At 41.1% G+C, this 27,022-nt stretch overlaps 3 protein-coding genes across 7 annotated transcripts in view; 1 reads left to right on the plus strand and 2 right to left on the minus strand.

The window, feature by feature from the left end:
* Positions 1–27,022, plus strand: part of LOC131671312 (uncharacterized) — a 77,968-nt gene that overhangs the window by 38,147 nt on the left and 12,799 nt on the right. The window contains exon 1 of one of the 5 annotated variants that reach the window (XM_058947653.1): positions 4,394–4,857. The exons of 2 other annotated variants lie outside the window; for them this stretch is intronic. The gene's annotated coding sequence lies outside the window, so the exon portion shown is untranslated. Of the gene's footprint in view, positions 1–4,393; positions 4,858–5,306; positions 5,408–18,119; positions 18,471–27,022 lie in introns of those variants that run through there. 2 more of the 5 variants (XM_058947654.1, XM_058947655.1) reach the window with 2 other exon arrangements.
* LOC131671363 (speckle-type POZ protein-like) lies at positions 9,326–10,444 on the minus strand. Its single transcript, XM_058947724.1, has 2 exons — positions 10,254–10,444; positions 9,326–9,979 (listed from the first exon to the last, which is right to left on the minus strand). Exon 2 carries the CDS (start codon positions 9,851–9,853, stop codon positions 9,326–9,328), a length of 528 nt encoding a protein of 175 aa, XP_058803707.1. The 5' UTR covers positions 9,854–9,979; positions 10,254–10,444.
* Positions 14,296–17,118, minus strand: LOC131671313 (speckle-type POZ protein-like). Its single transcript, XM_058947658.1, has one exon. The coding sequence runs from the start codon at positions 16,878–16,880 to the stop codon at positions 15,843–15,845; it is 1,038 nt and encodes a 345-aa protein (XP_058803641.1). The 5' UTR covers positions 16,881–17,118; the 3' UTR covers positions 14,296–15,842.

The raw sequence follows: 27,022 nt of genomic DNA on the forward strand, positions 1-27,022 counted from the left end.
TACATCGCACTTCTGAAGAGAAAAGGAAAACAAATTATAAAACGCAAAGCGTCGAAAAAAAAAAAAATAAACACACACAGGAAACGCCGCTACGCATTTATGCATCTCCCGTAGAAAATCCACGATAAATTCTCAGGTAATTAAAACTGCTCAATAGTGTCCAAACGTCTGCCGAAAGCGCCGAAAGTCCCGCGAGCGACTGTGTGACACGCACACACCAAGCAATGCGCGTTAATTGTTCGTCGGTCGTGAGTAAGATAGCGAAAGTTGCTCGAAGGCCGTTATGTCACGTTTTTGTCCGCAGGGGGTGGGACACGTATATACATATACGTTCGCGTATGCGCGCTCCTCGCAGTGGTGCACTCCAAGATTTCTCATTCACGGGGCAAAGACTTGGCGTTTTAGGCTCTTCCATGCGCTTTCGCGTTCGAGGAAAAAATAAAGACGGTCGTTGGTTTTACGGCTGCATGCTGTCGACTGCACGTGGATTAATTGCTCGGGGGAAAAATGCACTCATCTCCCTCTCCCTGTCTCTCTTTCTTTATTTGGTATTTATGATTCGGACTTTATGCCGCGCTCTTACGGCGATAAATTATTACGTAAAAGAACTCGAGGCCCACGGCATTCATTGTTTTCTTTTTAATAACTTCTTAATTGATTCCTTATTATTATTCGTAACGCGCACACGCTAAATCGATAAATTGCTCGACGTGCTATTTCTTTAATTCAACTGTCAGCTTTATCATATTTTCGCAGCAGCCCGTTGACGCCAGCAATTATACGACGTAAGACGTAATAGCAAATTAAGAATTGAGAAACGAGTCATGACGGATAATCCCAAAAGTCGATCATGCGAGGCAGATAAAAGCCCTGGCGTTTCGAATTTGGCCTGGCGCTGAATGGTTACTTTTTCGACTTCGTGACTCGGCAATCTAGGATGGGAATCTAAGCTAACCGTTTTATTGTTGCAACTGGAAGAAAGAAAAAAAAGAAAGAGAGAAGCAAATTGTATGCATCTTCTCGGAGGCGAAACCATCCCACAAATTTCTTCATACCCGTTTGAGCAACGTACGCCTTGTTAATCACTCGAGATTAATGACACTTTTATCGCTCCCGTATCTAATAGTCGGAGAGCTAATAACGAGTGGCGCCCTTGAACGATTGGACGTGCAATTACAGCCCTGTCCCAATTATCAACCGTCAGAATCGCGCATTTGGCATTGCTTGCCGAGGCAATAGGGAACAAATCGCGCAACGCCTCGTTCCACGTTTCCCTCTCGTAGCCGGCGGCCGCGAAACCCACAACACGTCGGTCCGCGACGAGAGAGCGAAGGAAGTGCGGCGGCGGCGGCGGCGGCGGCGGCGGCGGCGGTGGCGGCGGTGGCGCACATGGCGAGCGGCACGAAAAGGAAAGTGCGCGCGCAGCCTTTTCACTTTCCGAAGATACCCGGCGCTCGCCTCGACTTTTCCACACTTGGCTCGACGCTCCGGCGGATCCCGTTCCCGAGGATACTCGCGCCGAGTCGTCGCTCAGTGCCGTGGACAAGAGGAAATTCGCTCGGGCGATCGCGCCTCTTACAGGCGCACATTTTCTAAACGAGGAAACGCCTCGCTGGATGGGACTGACTCGAATCTGTTGAAAAATCATTGTTGCTCAATAAATGTCGTAGGCTGTATCGAGTTTCTCTATTAAATTTATGTGATACAGCGAGAAACGCTGATAGCTATTCTTGTTTTGCTTTACATTATTGTGTTATAAATAGAAATTTATAATACTCTTACAAAACCACTCAAGTTATTTCGGAAACAGTTGATGCGAAAAAGCAAATCGTTAAGGCGTCAATTGATTTTTGTCTCTCGATGTCTTTTTTTAACCCGAAGCTATAAGCTTCGCAGTTTATACGAAAACAGTTGTAAATAAAACCATAAGCATCGATCATCGCGACGATTCAATCGTTCGCCAAGATAAAAATGTTGCTGCAGACAACGCTGACAGTATCGAAATCCCGTATGCCTACAGAGAGGCAACGGCACACTGAGTCGAGATGGAGAATGGTCGTCGTCGATATAGCAATGAAAACGTGACGGAATGTGTGTACACTGAAAAAAAGGATGGGGGAGGGATCGCATCTGCTCGTCGTCGTCGTCGTCGTTGTCGTACGTGTCGCGAAGGAATAAGTCCGGTGATTTTGCTTTATGATGCGGCATTCGCCGTATCAACTTTTTCATCCCTTACGTAAGGCATTTTGATAAAATTAATCATCGAGACGTCGCAATGCATCATACGTTACATCGCGGAAAACGCTTCAGTTGTAAAAATATAAAAGTGAATTACGGAATCATTGTGCGCTTATTTTAGAATTATATATGCGCCAAAGACGATAAAAAGGTCCGTCGAGCTTCGCAACTTAATTATCTATTTGACCGAGACGAGAAAGAAGGAAAAAAACTTTCTTTCCTGCGACGAAACTCGCTGCAAGGAATCTCTGTTGAATTTCGTCCGGAAATTTCTATACACTCGCGATTCGTATCTCACACGAGGAGAGAGAAAGAGCATGACTAAGCTGAACACAAGTGTTGTATATGGGAAGTAGCCCATCTTAATTTGCGTTTTTATTTTTTTCCTTTTCACTCTCTTTATCGAAGATTGATGATAGACTGTCAGCCACCGTGCCTAATGACACGTAATGAATTTTCAGGAAAGTGGAGCAACCGTAAGCGCTATATTCCCATACGAATTCGCACAACAATATTTACCAATGAAACTCTCAAATGCTTATTTTGAAAGAGCCTGGTGCATAGGCTGTAATTCCTTAAACGTGAACGAGTGCTCTTGTGCACTTGCGACATTCGCAAAAGGAAAAAAAGAAAAAAATCATTGCAAAACTATAAATTTCCAGCAAAATTCTTCTCGCGCCTCGAACGCTCGTTTCTTCGGCAGAGCCGGGTAACGCGTTCGAAATCTAAATCACAATAGGCGAGCGGCGTAGCTTTTCAGAGCTGGTCTGTGCCGTTGCGCACAAAGATTCGCATTGGTGGCGATAGGCTCGTGCGTTATTTAAGCTCGCCGATGATATGATTTATCGGCTTTTAATGGTCGTTCCCACGGCGCGCCGAAAATCAGGCATAAATCCCGCCTGCGACCGCGCGGCACGCGACAGTTGAATGGATTTACAGTCTCGTTATAACGGGCGGGATCGATGTACGCGCGCGGGTGCGACGAGAAAACGCGCGAAGGAAATTTTGCGTGATCGTTTCGCGGGCAACCGCTCGCGTAACGCTTTCGCGCTCGCACATTTCGTCCGCGGTCGCCTCGGCGAGGACTCGAAACGTAACGAGCGTGCCGGCGTTCCGACGGTAACGACGGTCTAATTGTCGAGCGCGCACGCGTCGTTGTCTTCTCCAGACGTTTGGAGAGAAAGTACCGAACGCTCGAGACAAGGATACGAATCCTTCGTATTTGGATCCCGTAGACGGGAGATTCACCCTGTTTATCGCGCGAGTTGCGCAAGTCGAGTGCGCACGGATTATTCAATCGGTCAATATTAATTTAACAGGTATCGTCGCGTAAGTAAGAACAACGCGCTTACGTAAATAAGAATTACTGTAAAAAACGAAGAAAAAGACGGAGGTTTAATTGATCGAGTCGAGATTCGCGGGCCCGATAAATTTAGCGCGTTTAGAGTGACTCACGGAGATAGGCCAAACGGATAAAATTACAGATATGAGAAACGCCGGTGAAATGTAAAAATTGTTAATTGAATGGATTCCGCGCGAGCGCGACGAGCGTCATCCCGAAGGCCGCGCGCGCTGACTCACCGGATCTTCCACTTCCAAATATTCCGCGCGATCGCGCGAAATCGGACGCGAGGGCAGGTGAGAGATACGCGGACGACGGCTCGATCTCGCGGCGGTCGAGGATCGGCGAGCGCGCGCGACAAGTCCCTTGCGCCGGCGCCCGGCGAATCGCGCGCTGCCATCGGCAGGCTAACGACGACGCGCCCGGCTCGCCGTCGACGACTCGCGAGGCCGGACGAGCTAAGTGGAGCGAAGCGGATCTCGCGGATCGGCTAATCTGCCGGTCGGCGGCTGCGCTTTCTCTTCCTCGGGCCGCGCGTTATTGCCGATCGGGGAAGAAGTCGGCGAGGCCGAAAACCCGGCTGGCTGTGTCGACAAACGACGCGCGGCACGACGCGGCAAGAGAGCCGCGGGAGCGATCGGCATGGCGCGTGTCGGCGAAGGAGCACAAAGTCGGTCAGTAAAATCGGCAGAGCGGGAAAACATCTGTGTATGAAAAGGCACGGGGAGAGAGGAGGAGCGGAGGGTCGGGAGGGGAGAGGAGAGAGACGCGGGGAGAAACCGGCTGATTTTCAGTCTGCTGGCGTCCTTTCTCACGAGTTGTCGCTGATCTGCGCCAAGGCCGGGTCGGCGAGGAGAGAATATATCTCCTTCTCTCTGCCTCGCTTCGCTCGAGCTCCTCAGTCGATTTATACGTATATACGGGAGAGCAGCAACAGCGAATTCGTCGCGCGCCAGCCGCAGAGCAGAGAGAGAGAGAGAAAAGTTGTAAGCCGGATCTTTCTCTCTGTGCAGTTCTCGCGCAAGAGTATTTCCATCCGCACGCGCGCGCCGCCGGACTAGTAAATTTCCGAGCCGCAAGTGCATTGTGTGTCCGTGTACGTGTGAGTGCGTCGCGCAGCTCCGAACCCAAAGTGTTTCGACGTCCATTTGTTCCGTTTTTCCTGCACTTTACTCCGCTCTTATAAAGCTTCCAGACGATTTATTTGTGTCGCTGTGTTTCGCCCTTTTTTCCCTTGCTTTTGCTGTTGTCTCGCTTTTTTGGAGCTGTTTGGCATGGTGAGAATAATTTTCTTTGGCTTGTATCGGAATACGTTGCTTTGCCGAGCGCGACATTACTCACTGCAGTTTTACAAATCGCTGATAATATATTTCAACTTGACGACTGCTATAAGAGTGATAGTTAATAAAAGCTACTATCGCAAAAAAATATTGATAAACCACATTAACAATGGAGCGTAATCACTATTTAATTTGCTTATCTAGCTATTTCTACATACGCAATTAGAGTCAATCTTCTATTTATTTTATGTGTAGCTCTGACTGACTGAATGAAAAAAAAAGTAAAGCAAACTCCATCTAGTGGCAAACATATCTTTCATTTAATTAAACAACTAAAACTACGAGGTGATGCAGTTTCGTTAAAAATAATTCATTCAACACAGCATCCATTCAAAGGTGACTTGTCAAAAGCTCAAACTAAACAATTTACTGTAATTCCTGATGTAGCCCAGCGTAACTTTAGAGTGGCGTGACATTTTTGGATAACAATCTACATGGTCGGCACTCCGCCCTGTAACACGAAACTTGCTGCGAGAACTACAAAATTGTAAGTGCAACGTCTTTTCGTAGCGTCATTCAGCTGCGTTTGAAATACGCCCGCAGGAAAGAAAGTGACGCATGAAAGCTCGCCCGAGTTAATCGCGACATAGCTTTCGGTTATTCGCGTCCATCGAAAGTCGATGCTTTTTTCATCTTACATTCGTTTGTTTTTGCTCTCCCCACCACACATGCGCCAACCGACATTCACGCGCCATCGTTGAAAAAAGCAGGTACCGAATCGACGGGTGCCGCAACGAGAAAGTTACGCGCGCAATAATTGCGACGTACGGCGTCGCGCGAGAATTGCCGCGGCTAATCGCGCGCTACGCCGATGCATTACGCGCTCCTCGTTATGAATAACGAACGAAAGGGGCCGCTCGTCGGCGAGTCAAAGCGCGCCGCTCGTTTCGACTGCGCGCCGCTCGTTTCGACTGCGCGCTCGTCGTTTTTTTTTTGTTCTCTCTTCGTCGTCGTCGCGCGTACTTTTGCCGCGCGGATCGCGCATAATTACGTTCGTGACGAAAGCGGAAAGCATGCGCGGGCTATGACAGTTTCATCCTCGAGTCCTCGCATGTTTTACGGTATTCGTCGTTGGCTGCGATTGATTGCCGGCATTTTTGTCGATCCATCATTTCTTTTCTCCTTTTTTTCTTTGCAAATGGAGTAACTGTAAGCAATCGGAATTCGCAGATTGCTGCCGAAGAATGCGCGTGGACTCGCTCTGAGTAACGTCGGACGTCGAGCCGCTTCCGTTTCAGCGGCGCGCTAAGAGTCGAAGCAATTAACGGTGTATTTTGCGGCCGACGACGGCAGCGGGAAAGCGCAAGGGGGAGCATCCCCCTGACCCGCCTCCGAGCCTCGTTGGGGCGCGGCGAGCGCGTATCGCGTCGACACTTCATCGCTCAAGCTCCAGCTCCCTTGTCTTCGTTCTAACGTCGCGCTGCCACGGCTTTATCCGAGCGCCGAGTTGGCCAACCCAACCCCTCCTCCCCTCCCCCTCTCGCTCTCCTGCGTGCGCGGATCTCCCTGTAAATCAGTGCCGCCGCTCGCGAGGAGACTTTAACGCGACGTAGGCGAGAGGAGTCCCCCGTAGCCTATACGCGCGCTTTCAATCACCTCTCGTTTTATTCTAAAATTAGAGGCAGCCGTATCCTTTTGACTCACGGACTATCCGCGAGCGCGCGGCTTTTACGAGTGCGGATTTTACGAGCCAAGCTTTTTCTATTGTTCGATATCGCCGGCGCGGCGGCCTTTGACGATCGCTTTATTTATCGGGCCGTAATTGTTCATATCGCGCGACGACGGGTAAAACTGTCGCGCGGCCGAAGTGACGGATGCGGCGAACGCTCGGCGGGACACAGCCTTGCCGGCTAAATTGCGATTTTTTTTTTCGCGCTGGAATGCACGCGAATGGCCTGACAATGGACCCCCGCGAGATTTTCCCACGAAGGGAGACCAACCCGTTAAAGTTCGGACGGGAATGGAAATCTCGCGATGCGCGGTCGAGTAAAGGAAATTAATCGATCAGCGTATTATCGGACAACAGATTGTAATACATTCGCGTTGTCGCTATATAACTCGTCATTTGTCATGGTTTTTCGGCAGTTTAGCACACCAAGACGCTCGAATCGAGGCTTTTTATTTATAACGCTTCCTGTGACGATCAACAGGAGATAAATAGTTTTTTATTGAGATAAACCATATTGCACGCACTATTTAGTTCCAAATACGCGATTGGCCCTATCACAAAAATTAGCCAATACCTGTCAGCAGCAATTAGAAGATATGCCGACTACGTTTTCGATGTTAATTTTTCTCAAGTAGATCAGACACCCCTTCGTCAGCTCGCCATCGACATCCGCAATGTGAACGGAGTTGCGTTCTCCCTCTTGCGTTACCTGCCCAAACATGGCTTTAAACGCTCCAACGCGACATTTGGTTAGCGTCTATAGGTTGACTGTCATGTCGATGCCAAAGCTGCCGCTTTCCGAAAGTTCTTCCTGGTGTTTGCATGACGCTAAATTTTCATGGCTGCGAGCTGCTTAAGTCGTCGTTTCACCGAGAGAAAAGACGGACGTGGAGACGCGCGCGATCCTCACTTTCCGAGCTCAAGCCGTTTGGATACAGCTTCAGGCGCAGCTGCGTTAGTTGGCAAGGACGTTGCGTCGGGAGCAGCGGTCATGAGTAGCGACCGCCAGCGAAAAGCCGCTCGATTTTTCCGCGTGAAACTGTAAATGTTTTGGACGGTAAAAGCACTTCTTGACTTTCTCAACATCGTTCAGCTTGCACACGCAGTGTCGCGGAATGCGGCCAAGCGGTGATCGATCGTTGGACAATCCGCGTTTTTATCTTTCGTCCGCGCTTATAATAATACAGTGCACCAGATAATGCGCCATCGGCAGCTGCCGAGCGAAAATTCCAGACCGGTTCAGCTTGAATCTTGGCATTTGCCAATGACGCATGCGAGCGTCGATAGCAGCAAATACGCACGGCTACTTCGCACATCGATCAACTAGCCTCAAATCACGCACCACTGAAGCGACGGCTTATTATCGAGAAAACGTAACCGTTCTCCTGAACAATTGTCGCGTCAGCTAGCTTTGGAACGAATGCACGAAGAAGAAAACGTTCATCTAGAGGAAAATCAATTAGACAAAATTAAATCGCAAGATAAAGTATAAATATAGCTGAAGTCAGCTAATACCTAGAGCTGAGTAAAATAAAGTTTGTCATACATCATTGACCTGACCTACCGAGAAGTATAACTACGATAAAATATATCAGAATGGAGTTTCATCGATAATTCCTTGTGTATTTCACATATACGGTATTCCAGAATAAATTTGTGCGACTTGGTAAATTGTATAGATAAAAAGATTGTTTTGCATCATCTTTTGCATCGACAATCGTACATAACCTTGTACGTTCATTTGCATTTCGATTTCATTTTCACTATTAAAAACTAAGATGTAGAGAAGCATTATCCATACAATTACCATAAAATATAAGTATGCGATCTGATTACTACACTTAATTTCCTGGAAGTGATAATTTCTGGATTTTTAACTAGTGGCAACAAAAAAACAGTTCAAACATTCGAATGAAATCGTTTTAGGCCAAACAATACCTGTTCTTGTCTGCAGAAGCCTGCTGCCTTTTCTTAATTCTTCTTACGCTAGTTAACAATCTTCTGCAATAAGGAAAAGAAACATCAAACGCTTTGTGAACATGATAATTATATGATGTACACTAATGTCATTAATGTTTGCCAGTTAATCATACATTGATCTATAGGCGTGAAATAACTGAAAGCCACAATTTCAGCAAAAATATATCATCGTGCACATAAGTATACTTTACTTTTTATCGAATTACTTATTTTTAGATAAGTATAGTACTGAATGCATATATATACGAATACAAAAAAAACCAATTACAATGTAAAGACAAAAGTTCGCGACAATAAAGCACAAAGGAGGTTACGAAGTATTATGCGCGAAATGGCGGGAATGATCGCTTGTAATACTAATTGGCTACACTGTTACACTGCCAATTCGTGGTGCCATCATACGGAAGTCACAAGAAAACCTACGACGTCTCCTTGAATGTCGCGTTCTGATAAGAACATTGTTGTATTTTACTGCAGAAAAATATTGTGAAATAAGTAAAACAAAGAAAATTAAAAATATTCGAATATGTAGAAAATTAAAACATTGAAAAGCAATTTCAAATCAAAATCTAACTTTAAAAGGCAATCGTTTCCATTCAGATTAGTAGGAATTGTAAGCAATGACAATGTATAATCCGAATAGAATCAAGACATTGAGCAAGATTAGAATTATTTGTTTTATTATCAAACAAAAAATTATAAGATAATGTTTTTTCTTTTTAATTTAAATAATCATTATTTAAAGAAATGTTAATTTTATCCACGTTTTGCAATAATCTCATAGATTTCTTGTTTCAAATTGTCATTCAGCTCAGAAAATGTAGGCATTTTTACAATTTCTCTGTGATTGATAGCAATAAAATGGATAACTAATGGTTGTAGATTCCTTGCATCGCAAATGTCGGTCAGGTTTAAAATCTCCACGGCATTACCAACCGTGAGTTGTTTGAAGAGAATGCTTTCGCACTTTTCTTTCAATTTAAGGATTTGATACTTATTGGCTGCATAAAGAAGATCGCCAACTATGCTATCCAGATTTCTCACATTTTCCGTATAGATGAACTGGAACAATGCTTTCATTATCTTGTAATTAATATCAAAAATATCAACTATGTTCTGTTGTTTCTCTTTCATATCATGTGTAAACATTGCTTCGAAAACTGGACTCTGACTTGATAAAATGCTTTTATTTACTTTGATTTTTTTACCTTGCATATTGAAAGTCACGTCGGGAAGATTATCTGCCTGCATGAATCGTTCACATTCATCAAACTCGCTTGCCATTTTTCTTAGCCAATCGTAGTGATAAGTGATGACACTTTTTGTAAAATCTTGGTCTGGTTAGAACACTATGATATTACGTGATACTGTTAAATAATGTATTTTCGATCAGGTAACCCTTTTCTTTATCTGTGAAAATATTTCACTCTGTGAATTATGTTCAACTCGATTTGGATAAACAAAGCTCAAATAAAGGTGTGTTGTTCCGTTTTACAATTAGACTATGTTTTCTACTTATTATTGAAAATTCATAGTCTAGTTTCCGTTGGATATTACGTTTAGAGTTGACGATAAGATACAACACGAATTCTCTGTCAAATTTACACTTCGGGTATAAGATAAAACACCACTCGCTTACTTTATTATTGTAATGTTGATTGTGTCAAAGTTTTAAAATACATACTCGTTTAGGCTATGATGACCAACTTAGAAATCTTTAATTGTCCAATTAATTTTGAGTGTTTCTTGATGTAAAATATCATCTTTATTTCAATAATAAGTCATGAAATATGACGTAATACGTCAGGCCTTCCAAGTCAACAATCTATTTCCTACTTCAAATTTTGTTTACCACTCGATAGTTAACTGCGAGGTTGACTGCTAACATACCTAGCTATTAGTTAGGTTAAGATATTAGCTAGTAATTATTAATATGCTTTGGACGAGCCAAGCGCCAATCGCCAGCACGGCCACGCTACGGCCTACGAACATCCTCCTACGGAAGCTCGGTGGTGCCATAGGGTGACCGATTCAGTTTCCAAACAAGTCGAACGCATGATTCAGACAACCCACTGGTTTTCCAACAAATCTTTAAAGTGTGGAAAAAGTTGTTAACAAGATAACTTTAAAGTTTTTATTATTTATAATAATAAAGTTTATTTGTATGCTATAAATCAGATAAACAATCTGTTCATGATATTTTTTCCTTCAGGTATGGCTTATAAAGATTATATGAAATATATATATATAATCAAATACATATACAGACATACAGAAAACTTATAAATATTGCGAGTTATATTATTTTCGATTACTTAAAAATTACCATTCTTCAAATAATTACGTTATCTGGATAAAATTTTGAGGTTCTAAAATCTTACAAAGAACAACTTCTGCTATAGGCTCAGCTTGCGACTAAAGCTTTGTTGAAAGCCCAGTGGGTTTCCAAATTATGCAGCGACTTTTGTTTGGATTCTTGGAAACCGAGTCGGTGACCCAATGGCACCACCAGGCTTCTGTCTTCTGTATCCGCCATGCTGGCCCCATACCGTATTCGTAAATATATAGCGCTGAGCTCAGCCATGGCGTGTAAAATTTTATAATCTTTTGGTCAAGACCAGTCGAATTACGCGCAGGTGGCGTTCAAATCGATAAATAGGTGGTGTACGACGCGACTACGTATAAATGTACTAATTTAAAAAAAAATTGATTTTACATCGCACAACGCGGCATACACTGCTGACAGTTTGAGCCGTAGTACTATCCTCGCTGCTAACATACGTTTAAGGCCGCTATATCGAGAAACAGTACGACTACCGTATGGCTACGTTCGACTTATTTCATACACTTTTCCAGTGGATCTCTTGGCATGCGGAAAAGTTGCACGTGCTACTTGAGAGGAAACTGGGCCGTACCTCTTACGGGTTTGACACCCGGGGCAAAGCCAAGGCAACCTACCCGTGAGGGGATCGTTCACTTTTCTCCCGCGTTGCGCAATGTACTATTACGTAATTAGCTAAGACTCGAGAGTAACGCCCTGAACGTCTGTTCATAATGACAAATAAACATTAATACCCGTTTATCTTCATATTGGAATACAGAATTTATGGTAGCTGATATTCGTGTTCCGTATTAGTGGTTACAAAAGAGCTAAAAATAACAAAGAAAATGTGAAAAATAAATTAGCCATAATTTGCTAATCAAAACTCGTGAAATAAAATAATTTTGTTCAGCCGTGTACGTCTGAAAAAAAGAATGACGTTGATCGGAGATCACAACAAGAAACTTTTCCGCGGATAGACGGTTGTGTCTCTGTTGCAAAACCTTTAAAACGGCACATGCTATTATATCCAGCCGCGTAAGCCGTACAATTAAACTATATCCATCGCCGATCGGCATCAGTCAAAACGTTGAGGCCACAGGCAATTATGTAGCGCGCGAGTGTCAAAACGCGAAAGAAAGAGCGATCGAAAAACCAAGGCGAGCAGTCCGTTGAACAGCGGCGTGTCCGAGGCACGCTAGGTGCTCGTATATCCGAAACGCGCGTCGGACGTTTCGCAAGTTGCGCCGCTTACATCCGGGATCTCGCGGATCTAATCCGATGGAGTTGGCCTACTTGAGAAGCCGCCCCGCCACCGTGTCCACGCGAGAGGCACACGGTGCACACGCGCTCGCGCGCACTTTCCTAGCTCTGGCCATTGTTTATGGGCCGAGCGGGCCCCGATTGATTTCCTATGCCGCGGAGACACATTTCACCTCCGCTTGCGTTCCGCTTCGACGCCCGGACATATCTTGCACACATCGGTAACAAAACCCCGATGAATGATAGCGCTGCTCTCGCCGGCTGGATTTATCGCCATACATACCTATATTTGCAAGCTGCTCGTTCTCCGGTGCTGAATTATCGGCGCGTGTTACCCTTTTTGCAGACAATTGCTTTTTTTTTCGTTATTTGCCTCGTAAAATACCCAGTGCCAAAGGTCTTAAATATCGCTTGAATTGCAATATCGGCATTTTTTAAATACAATCAACAGATGCTACACTGACGCGCGCCAAGCATTATTTGGTTAATTTTGAATTTGCCGTAGTGCCGTAACTTTCTTATTATTCATTTGCTATTTTTAATAAACTTTGGACACTCACAATGATTGTACGTATTGCTCATCAGAGATCTATTAATCAAAAAGTGTTATGACTTATTCTATACCCGATAATCTTATGGCACATTTGCACTGGTCGACATAATTTGATGCATCACACTACTGTGCACAACTGCACATTCGGGCTTTCTTACGACGTCTTTGTGATGCGCAGCAATGTACTGAATAATTAGACTCTTCGGATGGATTGTGTGGCACATGTCAGCCAGTTTGAAATACTCAATGGTCGTGAGCTTATTGTAGAGAGTCTTTCTCGCACAACGCTATCAATTCAATCACTTGATATTTGTCAGCAGCAATTAGAAGTAGACTGACTATTTCCCCGATCTTCTTCACTTTTCTCGAGTAGATGAACGATTCGTTCATTACTCGGTAGACAACGTCGGTAAATCTTCCGCTCTCTACCGATTGCTCATCGGATCTCTCCCCATTCTACCGAGCCACTAGTTACAGACGCGAACGTTTTTTGTGATATGTGATTTCATATGATATATGTAACGTATCGTCGATCAAGTCTGCCATAAGGTTTTGCTCTATGAAATTCGCCCAACTTCAATTGCATAGCAGGGCTTTGAATGTAACTGTGTTGTTCCAATTTACAATTGATTTATTTTTTTTTATTCATTATTGAAATTGCGTAATCGTCTTGTCTCGCCTTCTTTCTCTTCGTCTCTCGGATACACTTTTAAAAACCATTCTGTCGCCGGGTCAGCGGTTTTTATAGAAAACTTGGCAATACAAGTCTCCGGTCTTTCGGCAATTACAAAAAAGAATCGTTTGATTTCTCACACTAGAAACTAGATCCGTTTTTGGCTTTATTATATTTTCCAATGTGCTCGGCATCAACGCGAGCATTCAGCACTCGTAAAATATTATATAAGATACGTTGCCAACTGAATTTGCAATAAATCGTTTGACTTCGCGTTTTATCTGCTCGTTTCGCTAATTTCCAGCACTGCACTGTTTCATCAGCAGTTGTAGCCGAACGAAAATTGTAGAGGCGTGATCTATAAAATCTTACTTTCTCCAGTGATACGTTCTTTGGAACAGGAGAGATAATTAAAAGCTTAAGTTGGCATAAATTTATGATTTTGTATACGTATATTAGTTATTCAGTTTGATTAGCTATACGTCAGCGCGCCTTCCGTGTCTTATTATTTAGTAGGTTAGGTTCAAAGGAATCCCAAATGCCTTAGAACGCAAAATACAAATTAATGATACATTTCGCTTATCGATCGAGAAGAAAATGCGTGAATTTTCTTTCGCGGCAAGATCACATTTATCCCTGTCAATAGCGCGTTCCACAAATAGTGCAGGGAAACGCTCTATTCAGGCACGAAATCAGATGTTCACGGCACGTATAACAGTTTCAGTACATTTATTTGACACGTGGAACTTTGAAAATTGGGAAGATATAATCTTTATAGATTTAGTATGAAAGCCTTCGAATGCAATTGATTTTGATAAATTAAGTTGGATAAAGAACAAAAAAGATCATTGAAGGAGTAACATATTTCATTAAAACTATTGTATAAAAAAGAATCATAAATGCCAGTTATATTGAAGATAGGAAGTTTTTATTGACTTTTATTTGACTTTTCAAATGCATTACAATGTAAATACAAACGAATCCAGAGCTTTATTGCAACGATATGTTAGCAACTTTGTTGAAAGATTTGCAATAATTTTTTCGCGTATTGCTTGCGATTTGAGTGCTTTTCCATTCAGTGCCAAGCGTTATTGACTATATAGATTATTGGTTAGCTGTATTATCGTACGATTTACCGCTTTCTGAGTCTTTCCAACGAATAAATAGTTATATCCGTCGGTAAGACGCAGAACAAAGCGTCACAACGTCTATATATTCGTTGGTCTTACAATGTCCATATACCGTCCGATATTACACACCGGAATGAATGAAAAGTGAAGGGACGAGCAACGTTCATAGAGCTGAGCACAGCAAAGGCTCGTATACGCAGAGACAATGCACACTTACGATGGACCTAAATTTGGTTTTGCAATAGAACGTTATCATTTTGTACGTATTCGGTCTCGCAGCTTCGATGCGGCTCGATCGACCACTGCATCTCGCGCGCGCGAGGCTGCGGCTGGCTTCGCGTTGCCGGGACGATCGCTGGGCGCCGAACGATGAAAGCCCTCGAATGTTCGAATGCTGCTGCAGTACGGCTGCCCAAAGATTTCTAACAGTTCAAGTGGAAATACGACGTTCGGACGATATGCATAACTGTACAGTAATGAAAAATCTTCGTTCAAATCCATCGAATCAGTTCCATAATTATTTTACATATATTTCATACGAAGAACTGCCACGAAATTTATCTGTATTACGCGGAGCTTGCGATATATCTTTTGAAATGGAAAGAGGAATACTAATGTAGGTTCGGCTAATTATTTGCGACTGTTTGTTTACAAGTTCTAAGTAGTTCGTATATCACGTACTTTTCGAAGTCCAGATAGTGATCAACAATGAATTCAATAACCAGACTTCTCAGACTTATCGTATTGAGCGCTTCTGCCACGCGTAAATATCCGACAGCGTTCTCATAGCTGCGATCCCCTCGTAGCTCAACTTTTCGCACAGCGTCTTCGATGGCACGACTCGATATTTATTGGCCGCGATCAGAATATCGACGACTGATTCGTCGATGACGTTCATTTTCTTGATCTTTCGTGAGCTCTCGGTGGACGTCGGTAACGTCGACGCGCTAAAACACAGCTTTGAACATCGGACTTCCGCGTTGAACGTTATGAATCTGCCGCTCTCCAGCAGCTCCTCGTGCGCAGCAAGCCCATCGTCAATTTTATTTTTACGGTCGTTGTGAGATGAAATAGGATTTCACAGGTTACCGTCTGGGTATCATCGACTAAGTTTTGCCGCGATGACGTCAAAGACTCCAAAGGGAAACCTCGACGCAAGAGTCGGACGCGTGATTGTTTATCAAAGTTGTTTATTGCGCCAAAGACATATTCACATAGAGCTATTATTTGCAGGTAAATGTAAATGACGTTTTGAAATTGAAATTGCAAAAATGACAGATGCATTGGAATAGAAGCACAAGTCAATACAATACGTTATTATACAAAGTTGATCGTTAATTTCTTTTTGGAATAGCCATTATTATTTCGTGCATCAAGGAGTTGTTCAGGTCCACGAATGCAGGCTTTCTCGCGATCTCTGCGTGATGAGCACCGATGAACTCGATCGTTAACGGTTTGAGGTTGATCGTATTGTATTTATCAGTTAGTATCAGATAGTCGATTGCGTTGTCGATCGAGATTCTCTCGTAAAGGAATTTCTCGCACAGGGCCTTCAGTTCGACTACGTCATACTTGTCGGCAGCGGCTAGAAGCTGGGTGGCTAATTGCTCGATGTTCTTCACCTTGTTGGCGTAGATGAACCGGAAAAACTCTATCATGACCTCGTAAGCGATGTCCGAGACGAAAATAACTTCGTGGCCGTCGTTGATCTCGTCCTCGTTTTTGAACATCTTCGCGAGGATCGGACTTCGGTACGACAGAATGGCCTTGTGTACCGGGATGGTGTTGTCCTGCACGTGGAAAATCGCGTCGGTGAAGCGCTTACTCTCGAAGAGCCGCTCGTAATGATCGCAGCCGGGGCCGATCTTGTTGATGTACTCGTCGTAGCCGTAGTAGCGCTCGACCTCCGGATTCAGCCTGATCTCGCACAACAGCACCGCCCTGTCGTTGATCAGGCAATTGTTCTCCGGGTTCTTCAGCTCGGCCAGAGTCAACAACTCGTAGGCGCCCCAGTTGTACTTGGGACCTTGGAACGTAAGCTGGGACTCGATGACTCCGTGCGACATCTCGTCGCCGCTGATTATCGACAATCGGGCCTTCACCTTCACCTCGGTGCTCGCGTCGCACGTACAGTGTAGGAATAGCGACACGCTGTCATCGAACTGCTCGTTCACGCCCAGCGGGTGCACCGTTAGATGCCACTTGGTCACTTGGTTGGCGAACGTGATGGGGAACACCGGCGACACGTAATACTCTCCCGTGTTTTTACAGTCGGCGAGAAACCGATCGATCGTCCACTTGACCGAGTACATCCGCACCTTCTCCAGAGAGCCCTTCTCCTGCACCAGCACTTGAACGACATTTCGGCTCATATCTCGTTGTCCAACCGCGGCGCTCGACACTCCAATAGGCCAACGTCGTCGTCCGTAGCCAAGCCAACAAATTTGCGCCCGAGGATCACCGTTCGCCTTGATAGTAAGACAACTGCGACTCAAGCTCAAGAGATGTTTACTACGTGGAGATTAGTGGCTTAGTGAGTCCCTCTATTCTGCGAACTCCGGTAAATAATCACCGCGACGTATTGCCAACCTCGATCTGAAATGCCGGATCTGACGCTCGGCAAATGTACTAATCAGCTTGGCACTCGTTAGCCTTCGCTACGTATCCCCTTTGTAAGCCTCGTATGCGTGACTTTGCCCAATGACAGAAGTCCTCGTTACGGGCGAGCAACGACCGTTTGTTCGTTACGGCGACATCGTCCAACTTCAACTTCTGTTAGCATTGCAACTTCGTACCCTGACCGTTACATGTTTTCATCCAGTAGCGCCACGGTGAATCATTTCTTTGTCGGTATTCTTCACCGAGGCAAGAGCAGTACAACCATAATCGCAGCACAGTATACAATCGTAACGAACTTTAGGAAATGGACAATTTAGAAATATTTCAAATGCTTACAATTTTCGTATTCAATTTTTACGATAAATTCCAATTATTTACGCATTTTCCTGATATTTCTTATGAATTGTTTAAATGTTTCGCGGGGTTTTCAAATGATTTTCAACACTACTATTTTCTGCCACAGTGCGCTTACGTTTTCGTCTTCGTTAATGCTACCGTGGATATTGCTTTTCTATGGAAACATTCGAAATTAATAAATAGGATCTTCGTTAAACGATCGATCGACGAAACTAATTTTCTATAATTTTCTATTCGAAGCGATCGCGATTTTGACCGCAGTAATATATTTCGTGAGTAGCTTTGGTAGAATGTTTGTTTAACATACCGAGAATTTTAAGCTTCAATACAAAATTCAGTACACACCCGAGAGAATATGTCATTTATAGAATTGAAAAACAAAATTCAAACATTTACATTTATATTGTATTTATATAACATCATTAAAAATTAAATGACTAACAATAAGATACAACAAATGTATTTTCAATATGAATACAAATTAATACAATACATTGTTACGACGAAGTCAGTACCTTTGATAACGCAACAAAAAAAAATTTTTATATTTAATCTCGACAATTTTATTTTTACAACTAGCAAAATTTGGTGTTTTATCTTATTACATAGATTTGCTAATTCAGACTTCCTTACAGCATTCTTATGACGTGCAGCAATGAATTTGATGACCAGCTCTCTCGGATCAATCATGTTGAACAATTTGTCGAGTTTCAATTTTCGATGGTATTATCAGTTGTAAATGTTTCGTATAGTTTTTGCGCACAGTGCTTATAATTCTATAACCTATTACTTTTTAGCTGCCATTAGGTCGCCAGCTAATTGTTCGATGTTTTTATCTTGTTCCACGTAGTTAAATCGGAATGATTCCATCATAGTCTCGTAATCGATACCTGTAATGTGCACACGATTTCGTTTCTTCTTTTTCATTTCGTATATTCAAACATAGCTTTTGTGATTACTGGAACGACACGACAGAATAGCCTAGCGTGAGTTTATCTTTTTATCCTGTACAATGAATGTTACAATACCGCTCTCTAAAATTTGTTCGCAATCGCAGCTAAATCCAGCTCTAATTTTATTTTATAGCCAATTTGCTGTAAGCAATGAAACTTTTAGCAAAAACTTTTGTTTCTAGTGCAACTTTACACAATATCGTCAAGGTATCGTTCGTTAAGACTTTATTGTTTGTATCATTGATTTCTAGGCTTTCTCCAATCCCATCTGCCCGCCAGATTCTCAAAATTTAATTACATAACCTAGTTTTATATCATGCAAGTAATAAATTTTGTTCCCTACTTATTGAACATTGAATATAGCCATCGTTGTGTTTATCTTACAATTAGTTTTACTGAGAAAAGACAAATAGCGAAACGCGTAACTGTTATTGTCTTCATTAAAACCGTTTAGATATATCTTCAAGCGCTATTTTATTACTTAATTAGGATATTGTATTTAGAACAAGAAATGAACCATTGAGCCAAGAGCACCATTTCAAATCAAAGTTGAAATTTCATATATTTTCGAAAAAACGAAAGTTTTATTGAATGTTTTTTATATATTTCAATCATTTCTGCAAGAAAAATATATAATAGAGTTATTAGATATTTGTTTATTTGTTTTAATTACTATAAACTGATGTATACTTAATCATATTTTATTGAATCACGATTTATAAATTTTAATAATTTTTAATAACTATAATGGGTAATAAAAAATATGATAATGTTGTTGCGTAATGTAATCGACCTACCATCATTTTTTTAAATAATTTTTTATACATTTTAACAAAGAATGAATGAAAAACACGTTCAATTATATTTCATTGAGAGCATCCTTTATTTAATATTCCAATTACAAACATATAAAAGATCTACTCAATTCAATTTAATTGAATTAATTTTTATGATTTAAAAAAAATTTATTCGATTGAATTCAATTGAGACCTTTTACCTGCTTGTAAACGATATATATATATGGTCGACCAATCCAAATGCTTTGTTGTATATTTTATATTTCATTTTTATATCACATTCAATTGCGGTCGAGAAAAATTCGCCGAGACCAAATTAGGTGTAATGCATCATACACAAGCATTAATCGAAATGACTTACATCATCAGGAAAATAGATGAATGCCTAATGATTTGGACCGGGAAATAAATAAAAGTTTTATTGCCTATAGCATTCATATTTATGATCTGAAATGGCTAGAAGTTTTTTTGTTTTTGGTTTTTCTTTCTTTGACGTAAACTATCATAAAAATCGATGCTAAGATCGAATGACCGTCCTAGGCAAGGAAATTATTATTTTTAAAAAGGAAATTATTATTTTAAAATAAGTAATATTCATTTATTTTTTAAAAATAAATAAATATTATTATTAATTAAATAAATATTATTTATTTTTAAAAACGGAAAGAAAAATCTGCTAAATATACTATTTAATTTTTTGTTTTACTATTGGTTCACGGTTGTAATAAGCGAATTTTCAAAAAAAAAATCTTACGTAGCTGAATAGCGGCGGAATCATTATATAATATTTTATCGTAATAATCTATCGATTTATAGTGTTTATTGCTTACTTTATTTATTCGAAGCTGAACTTTCGCATGGAGCAGTTCAATTAATTTCTATATCGAGCTTTTTATTTTTAAGTTAGTATGAATAAAAATCAATCAATTCATATTCAATTGATGCTGCAATAACTTTTCATGAGCGTTATAACGTATATAAACGTATATAAACGATAAAAACGTTATAAAAATACGTCTTCATCTTTTATTGAAATATCATTGCTCCTTCCTCCTCCTCTCGAGTCAAATCTAAAGCACAATTAAAACACGATAGTACACAGCGAAATAATGTACGGCAAAGTTATAATCTCAAATAATTCACATTCATACACGCAGACGACAGAAAATTTCTTGGCTAACAATAGGTCGACTGTGTTAACTACATTAAAGAGTAAACAAATTAGTTTCGTTTCTCTGCAACTTGAACTACACGACAAATTATATAATACGCTGCAACTTTTCACTATAAATCCTCATTTCTTTTTAGTGATTTTAATCGAATTATCAAAATGTACTTGCATTATTTATACAAAATCAAATTATGGGCATGCAAATTTTCCAATTAGACTAAGGACCAAAATAATTGGGCTTCTTGTACGTCATTAGACCGATGATGAGACAGTTAATTGCGTAGGCAGATGTATTCGAGTTAATACGTTCAGAGGGTGCTCAATCAGTAAATAGGTGATATTAATGTCATGCTGAAAAAGTTCCATTGGGGTAATTTCATCGATTAAGAATTCGAAAAGACCACCTTACAACGTGAAGCCAGCTTATTCGTGATCTGATTGGCTCATAGAAGATAGTTATGTGATCAATTGCTATGTGGTTGTTTATATACATTGTGTACGCTCATGAAAAGTTACTGCAGCATTAATTAAATATGAATTGATTGATTTTCATTTATACTAACTTAAAAATAAAAACCAAAATATCTGGAAATAACATTTTACGAATCTAGATGGCCGATCTATTTACAACATCCTCAGTCGTGAGCTGAGAGTAAAGCGTCTTCTCGCACAGCGCTTTCAAGCCAATAACCTGATACTTGTCGGCCGCCATCAGCAGGTCAGCAGTTATATCTCCGATGTTTCGCACTTCTCCCGTGTAGATGAATCGAAACAGTTCTTTCATAATGTCGTGGTCGATATCGCAAATTTCGACCTTGTTCTCCTGACTTTCTTTAAGGTCATACTTGAACATAGCACTAAGAATTAGAATGTTTTTTGTGCAGCTGAATTGATATTAAATGTTGCATCAACGTTGGTTTCGTTCTCGAATAATGGTCTGTAGTTGTTAGAATCATTTTTAAATTCATCTATCAGTTGTTTGGATCGGCGTTTGGCGACAGGAGAATGAATGAATGTTTAGGTGCGTAGGGTGAAATAAATAAATGTAACACACTGGTAATAGATAAATATTACTATAATAATGAGTCGAAGTAGGTGTGATGTGCGCAGGCGAGCACTACAAGGTATCGCGAGTGACGCGCGCGGGTACAAAAAGAGTGTAGCGAGACGAGGGGTTGTGTCGTTCTGGTCATTCGCGGGGGTGCAAGGATGCACCACCGAGCCAGGCTTTGCTTCTCTCTCTCTCTCTCTCTCTCCGAGAACATTAATTGCTTTTGCTCGTCGGAGAGGAAAAAGAAAAAGCGGAAATATGGTGGGAAAAGGGCGCGCGCGCGGGCCTGCTAAAAAAGGGCCCAGCCGAAAAGGTTCGGCCGTCGTTTATTGGTTTATTGTTCTACGTGCTCAATGAGCTGATCGCTTATTGGACACCATAAAAACTAAATCATAAATCAACAGCCGAGAAGAACTGAGAGGAAGGTTGAGGAACATGTGCGGTGCAGATTTTGGAAAAGTCTGCGACCCCACAAGTTCATCATAGCTGTGAAAGGCATCAAGGATTTCTGGTTATATAGACTCGAGGGTGACTTTGCACATTACTGTTAGCGCGTCGTCGACTAAAAGACCATTTTTCGGATCCTTGATAGTAGCCCTATCAATGAAATTACTCCAACCCCACGCCTCGTAAGGAGACTTGAGCTCGTCCCTACCTTTCGAATCGATGAGTATCTTTTTACAGTTACCTAATATCGATAACTGGTATTGAGCCTTTACTGCGATCTTATGTTCACAAGACAAGTTAAGGAAAAACGAGACATGGTTTCGGCATTCTTCTTTTTCTCCTTACGGATACACATTCAACTGTCACTTGATGACATGGTTCCTGTAGTGCATAGGGAACACTGGCGATCCATAACAGTCGCCTACTTTTTGGCATTCATTAAAAAATTTCCCAATGCTCCTTTCAAAGCTGAACGTTTTTCGCCTCGCTAGACCTTTTCGTAAATCCGTCATAGCTGCGCCTTGTCCTGCTAATTCACTTTTCACACTCAATCTATTATTTCATAGTGAAAGAATAACAAGTCATCAACAGCCGAACGAGTCACAAATTCACACGACGCGCACTATCTAGAATTCGGGATCTTTACAACAACAGGACGCTCGAGACAAAACGATGACCCGTCGATGCTGTCACCTCGAGTGGTTGTGTCCGTCTGATTTTCGGTGGTGCAGTGATGCTTTTCTTGTCCCTCTCCAGCGATGCTTTTTGCAAGGAAGCATGGAGAGAGAGAGAGAGAGAGAGAGAGAGAGAGAGAGAGAGAGAGAGAGAGAGAGAGAGAGAGAGACAGAGAGAGAGAAGAGCGGAAAACTGCCTGGAAATAGCCTTTTACTGCGGGCCCGATATAATCTCTGGTTCACGCGCAAGTGGATTTTTCACGGGGTTTCAGTAGAGAACTCATGCTGATTTATGGCCCATAAATGCTCAGCCTCAAGTTCCTTGACAAATAGTTTTCAAGGACAGCTCTTGACAGTGGTCAGAAAGCTTTGTCGTATTTGCTTTTCGATTATGTCTTTAAATCAACGCAATAATATTTTCAAATAGAACGGGAGAACGGAACGCGACATCCATTAATAAGAAGAATATCAGGTTAAAACTGAATAGGCGTCTCGATATGTCTTGTCTACAGTTCATACTATCGACGGTGGGGTGTCTTTACTGTCGACGAAGACCCTGAACGTTATCAAGGAATCTTAATTCTATTCTCACTGCTATATCCCATAGACAGGTCATTTTTTCAAAAGAAGGCCGACTTCAACGTCTGTTTCTTTTTGGAATTACTCGAAAAGTTATACTTCAATTAAACCAATAATAAAACGAAATCAACTCGCTAGCATTCTACCCTTTCTAACATACATTACAAGAAAATTCATTTAGAATTCAGAGCCTCCTACTCTTTTGTAGTTGGCAAAATAAATTGTTCTTACTTTTTGACCATTGATTGACAAATCAAATCAAAAAGCTTAAGATTTTTTTATTCAAAACTTGATCGCAATTTTTAATAATACGTTTCGTACTAGAAGCTGAAATGCTTAATTTGCAAATTGAGAAGTTGATGTAAATAAAATAAGTTATAACTAAATCAATACAGAATTATTTTATAATGCTATAGAAATTGAATTATAAAATACAAATGAAGAAAGGTTCTCTTGCTTAACGATTATCAGAGGTCTCCGAGCAACGACAGAAACGTTTCATCCCATCAACACGGTCACATTTAGAAAGTTAGACGTAGATTAAAATAACAAAATTTGAAAATACCCTTTTTTACGCGTAAAGTTTCTAGTAGTACCTTTCAGAAATCGTTAAATACTTTTGTTAGTTTATAAAAAATTATAATCTCGGAAGTTATGAAATGAGAAATTTAAATCGTCAAAAGCCTGTTACAAATTATTATAAATTAAATTTTATAATACTACATTATTCATGAACATCTCAAAGATGCGCATTTCAAATATGAAGTCTTGATATTGATTAGAAAAAATTGTGTAAGCGATTCAGTTGAACGGCGTCGCGACGTGGCATCGATGTTCACGCACACTTTGATTAATAAATTTTTGTAAAAGCACCTTTACCTAATTTATTTAATGCATAAATTGCTTCGAAACTGAATAAACTTTGTTTTATTATTAAAATTTTGCGATTTTCTAAAGAAGCATTCTATGTTGTTTTTCTAAATAAAAATTTAAAAAATGATTTCTTATAGAGCAATATACAGGGGGACGAGGTTTTGTCACGTTCTAACTGACATTAACATAGGACACTTTTTTAGAAAATCGGAAAATTTTGACAAGATAAATTTTCTGTAGTTCAAAAATAATTTATGCGCATTAAATAAAATAGGTAAAGATGCTTTCATAAAAGTTATTAACAAATGCTTGCTTAACTGCTTGCTACGTCGATGCCTCGGCGCGACGCCGTTCCATTGGATCGCTTATATAATTTATTCTAATTAATATTCAAATTTGATATGCGCAATCTCGAGATGTCGTTACAAATAAAGTAGTATTAAAAAAATATATAATTTCTGAAAATTTATAATATTTTATAACTTTCGAGATTGTAATTTCTTATAAACAAGCTTAAGTAAGTGTTGATCTTTGGAAAAAACTATTAGAAGCTTCATACCAAGAGTATTTCCAAATTTCTTGGCTTTAATCCATCATTAACTTTTTAAGTGCGAGCGAGCTGAACCAATAGAACGTTTTTTTTCCGCAGAGTCCTCTGTTAGATAATATGAGCAATAGAATGCCCTTAAAGTATGTATGCAAATCAATACAATGTATGATTACGTGATAAGATTGTCATCTCATAAGATTCATGAATGAAATAAATTTTTGCGAACTATCTGCTTAGTTGTTACTGTTACTAGTTGCCAATATCTCAACTCGCAAATTTAGACCTTTTACAACATTCTTTTCATGAGCCTGGTAGCGGTAACCATATTTTGAGACATTGAATAGATAACTTATAAAAAATATAATTTTAATCTCACATAGACTTTTTAAATAAATAAAACTAATTTTTAATGAAAATTGATTGATTGAAAGGGCAACTGATGAATATTTTCGAATTAATATTGTTCACTGAAATCACTCAAAACAAATATTGAATTTATAAGAAATTGAAGCTTTATAATTAATAAGGATATATTAATTATAAAGCCAAGGAAGAATAATATTTATCAAGATTACATTTAGTTTCTATAGTTTTCATCAGGGAAAGATCTTTTTTAAATCCGCGCTTTTGAGATTCATCAACTATGGCGCATTCCAAGCTATGAAAATCTGCTCTAGCGATGTAGCAGATCGTATTTCTTGGTTCAAATATTATCTATGTAGTAGTGAATTTCATTATAAATTGGTAGTCCATTATGGCTAGTAGGTCAAAAGTTATAAATAATTTAAAACATTTTATGAATATTTTGTATTAATTCGTACTTTCGCTATTGTTACAGCTATCGATATCTATGTTATTTCGAAATACTCATGAAGCTATCAAATATAAAAGTGTTAATGCACATATGTCTTTTCAACAATATTCAAAAAATTATTAACTTTTGTTATAAACAAATGACCACATGGTTATTGGTTCTCACATAATGAACACTATTAATTTCAATGTTGATTTTTGAACTTTTAAGGTAACAAAAAATACCACTTTTCAGATATTTATTTATCACGAAAGTTAATGGCTTCTAGAACAACGTTGACGAGATATTTTTGTATCGATACGTTGATCGTTGATGGTAGCCTTAGCGATCGCGGAGATATGAATTTTTGAACAAATTTCATGCAATATTTGAAATTGTTCATAATCGTTAACCTAATCGTCTTAATAGTCGAAAAATTGACGTTAAAGTTCACCATTACGCGGACAACTTTTGTAGCAAATTTCAGGAAAATCGGTCGCCAACACCTCTGGAACTGATCGTAACAGCCTGAAACGTGCCTTACAAAATTACGGTATATGTGCCCATAGTGACTATACTATTTGCAACACCATATAGTAATAGCGCCAGCAACTTTGCTCCACACGATCCTTATCCTTCGTTATTTTCTTACATATTATCTCGCGGATACCTAATACTGCCACTCTGAAACATTAGCAATTTTAATAACAAGCGCCTAATTTTTGCAAGCCACTAAAGCATCGTTTGATCTTCCAATCGCAATACGCACGAGCATGAAAATTTGTTGCTAGGACATAGGTCACCTGACTGTACCCGGAAAAACGCGGTCCACCAGCCTTTGCGTAAACGTCGAGCAAACGTTAGACGTGCAAATCTAAATTCAAGGCACAGTTCGCGAACTCGAAACCCACTGTAATCGGGATACATCGATTCGCTGCGCGGCGAATGAAAAGTGGGAAAACGTAGCGATGCGCGCAGCAACGAAAACATCGTCGCTTAACCAGTACGGCGTTCGAAAGGCCTCTCGACGAGGGTCGGCGAGGCGCGGAGGAAGAAAACCAGAAGCCCCCGGTCGGCCTATCTGGTTTCTGCGCCGCCGCGGCGAGACGGCGTTGGCGGACGCAGGCGAGCCGCTGATTATTCCACAACGCGCGACCTTCGCGCTTTGGATTACTCCGCTCGCGCCGCTGCGGATTGAGCCGTCAAAAGCCAAGCTCCCGGCGCGTCTGTCGTCCTTTAACGCCGATCTATGCGCGTGCAACGGCTTATGCCGCCCTTCGTTGGGATCGTTGCGCAACCCGTCGCCCCGTGCGTTCCACGGCGAGATTCGTTGTGGCTGCGCTCGAAGTGTCCAAGGTGCGCGTTCGCGTCGGACCCTGATTTTCTTTTTCGCCAGCCTCCTTTCGTCGCGGCCGACTGGCTCTTGACAGCCTCGAAATATTCGGTTACGCCTCGTCGACTCGGATATTCCGATAGCTAATCGTCCGAGGAAAGGGCCGCTCGTTAAACGCGCATTGAGATGTCCGTTCGAAACGGAGCGAAGTCGACCGGAAGCAAAAAACTCGGATCCCCGAGCCTCGCGCTCGCCTCTGCCGCTTGGCCGAGAGTGTCCGCCGCCACCGCGGTTTTTTCCAGCCGAGAGAGAGCAAA

The sequence above is a fragment of the Phymastichus coffea genome, unplaced genomic scaffold (assembly GCF_024137745.1).
Source record: "Phymastichus coffea isolate CEN01 unplaced genomic scaffold, Cenicafe_Pcof_1.1 PCOF00124, whole genome shotgun sequence".
NCBI lineage: Eukaryota > Metazoa > Arthropoda > Insecta > Hymenoptera > Eulophidae > Phymastichus > Phymastichus coffea.

What these genes read in the sequence shown, in the direction of transcription:
- LOC131671313 (XM_058947658.1), bottom strand. Translation starts at nt 16,880, where the DNA reads ATGAGCCGAAATGTCGTTCAAGTGCTGGTGCAGGAGAAGGGCTCTCTG.
- LOC131671363 (XM_058947724.1), bottom strand. Translation starts at nt 9,853, where the DNA reads ATGGCAAGCGAGTTTGATGAATGTGAACGATTCATGCAGGCAGATAAT.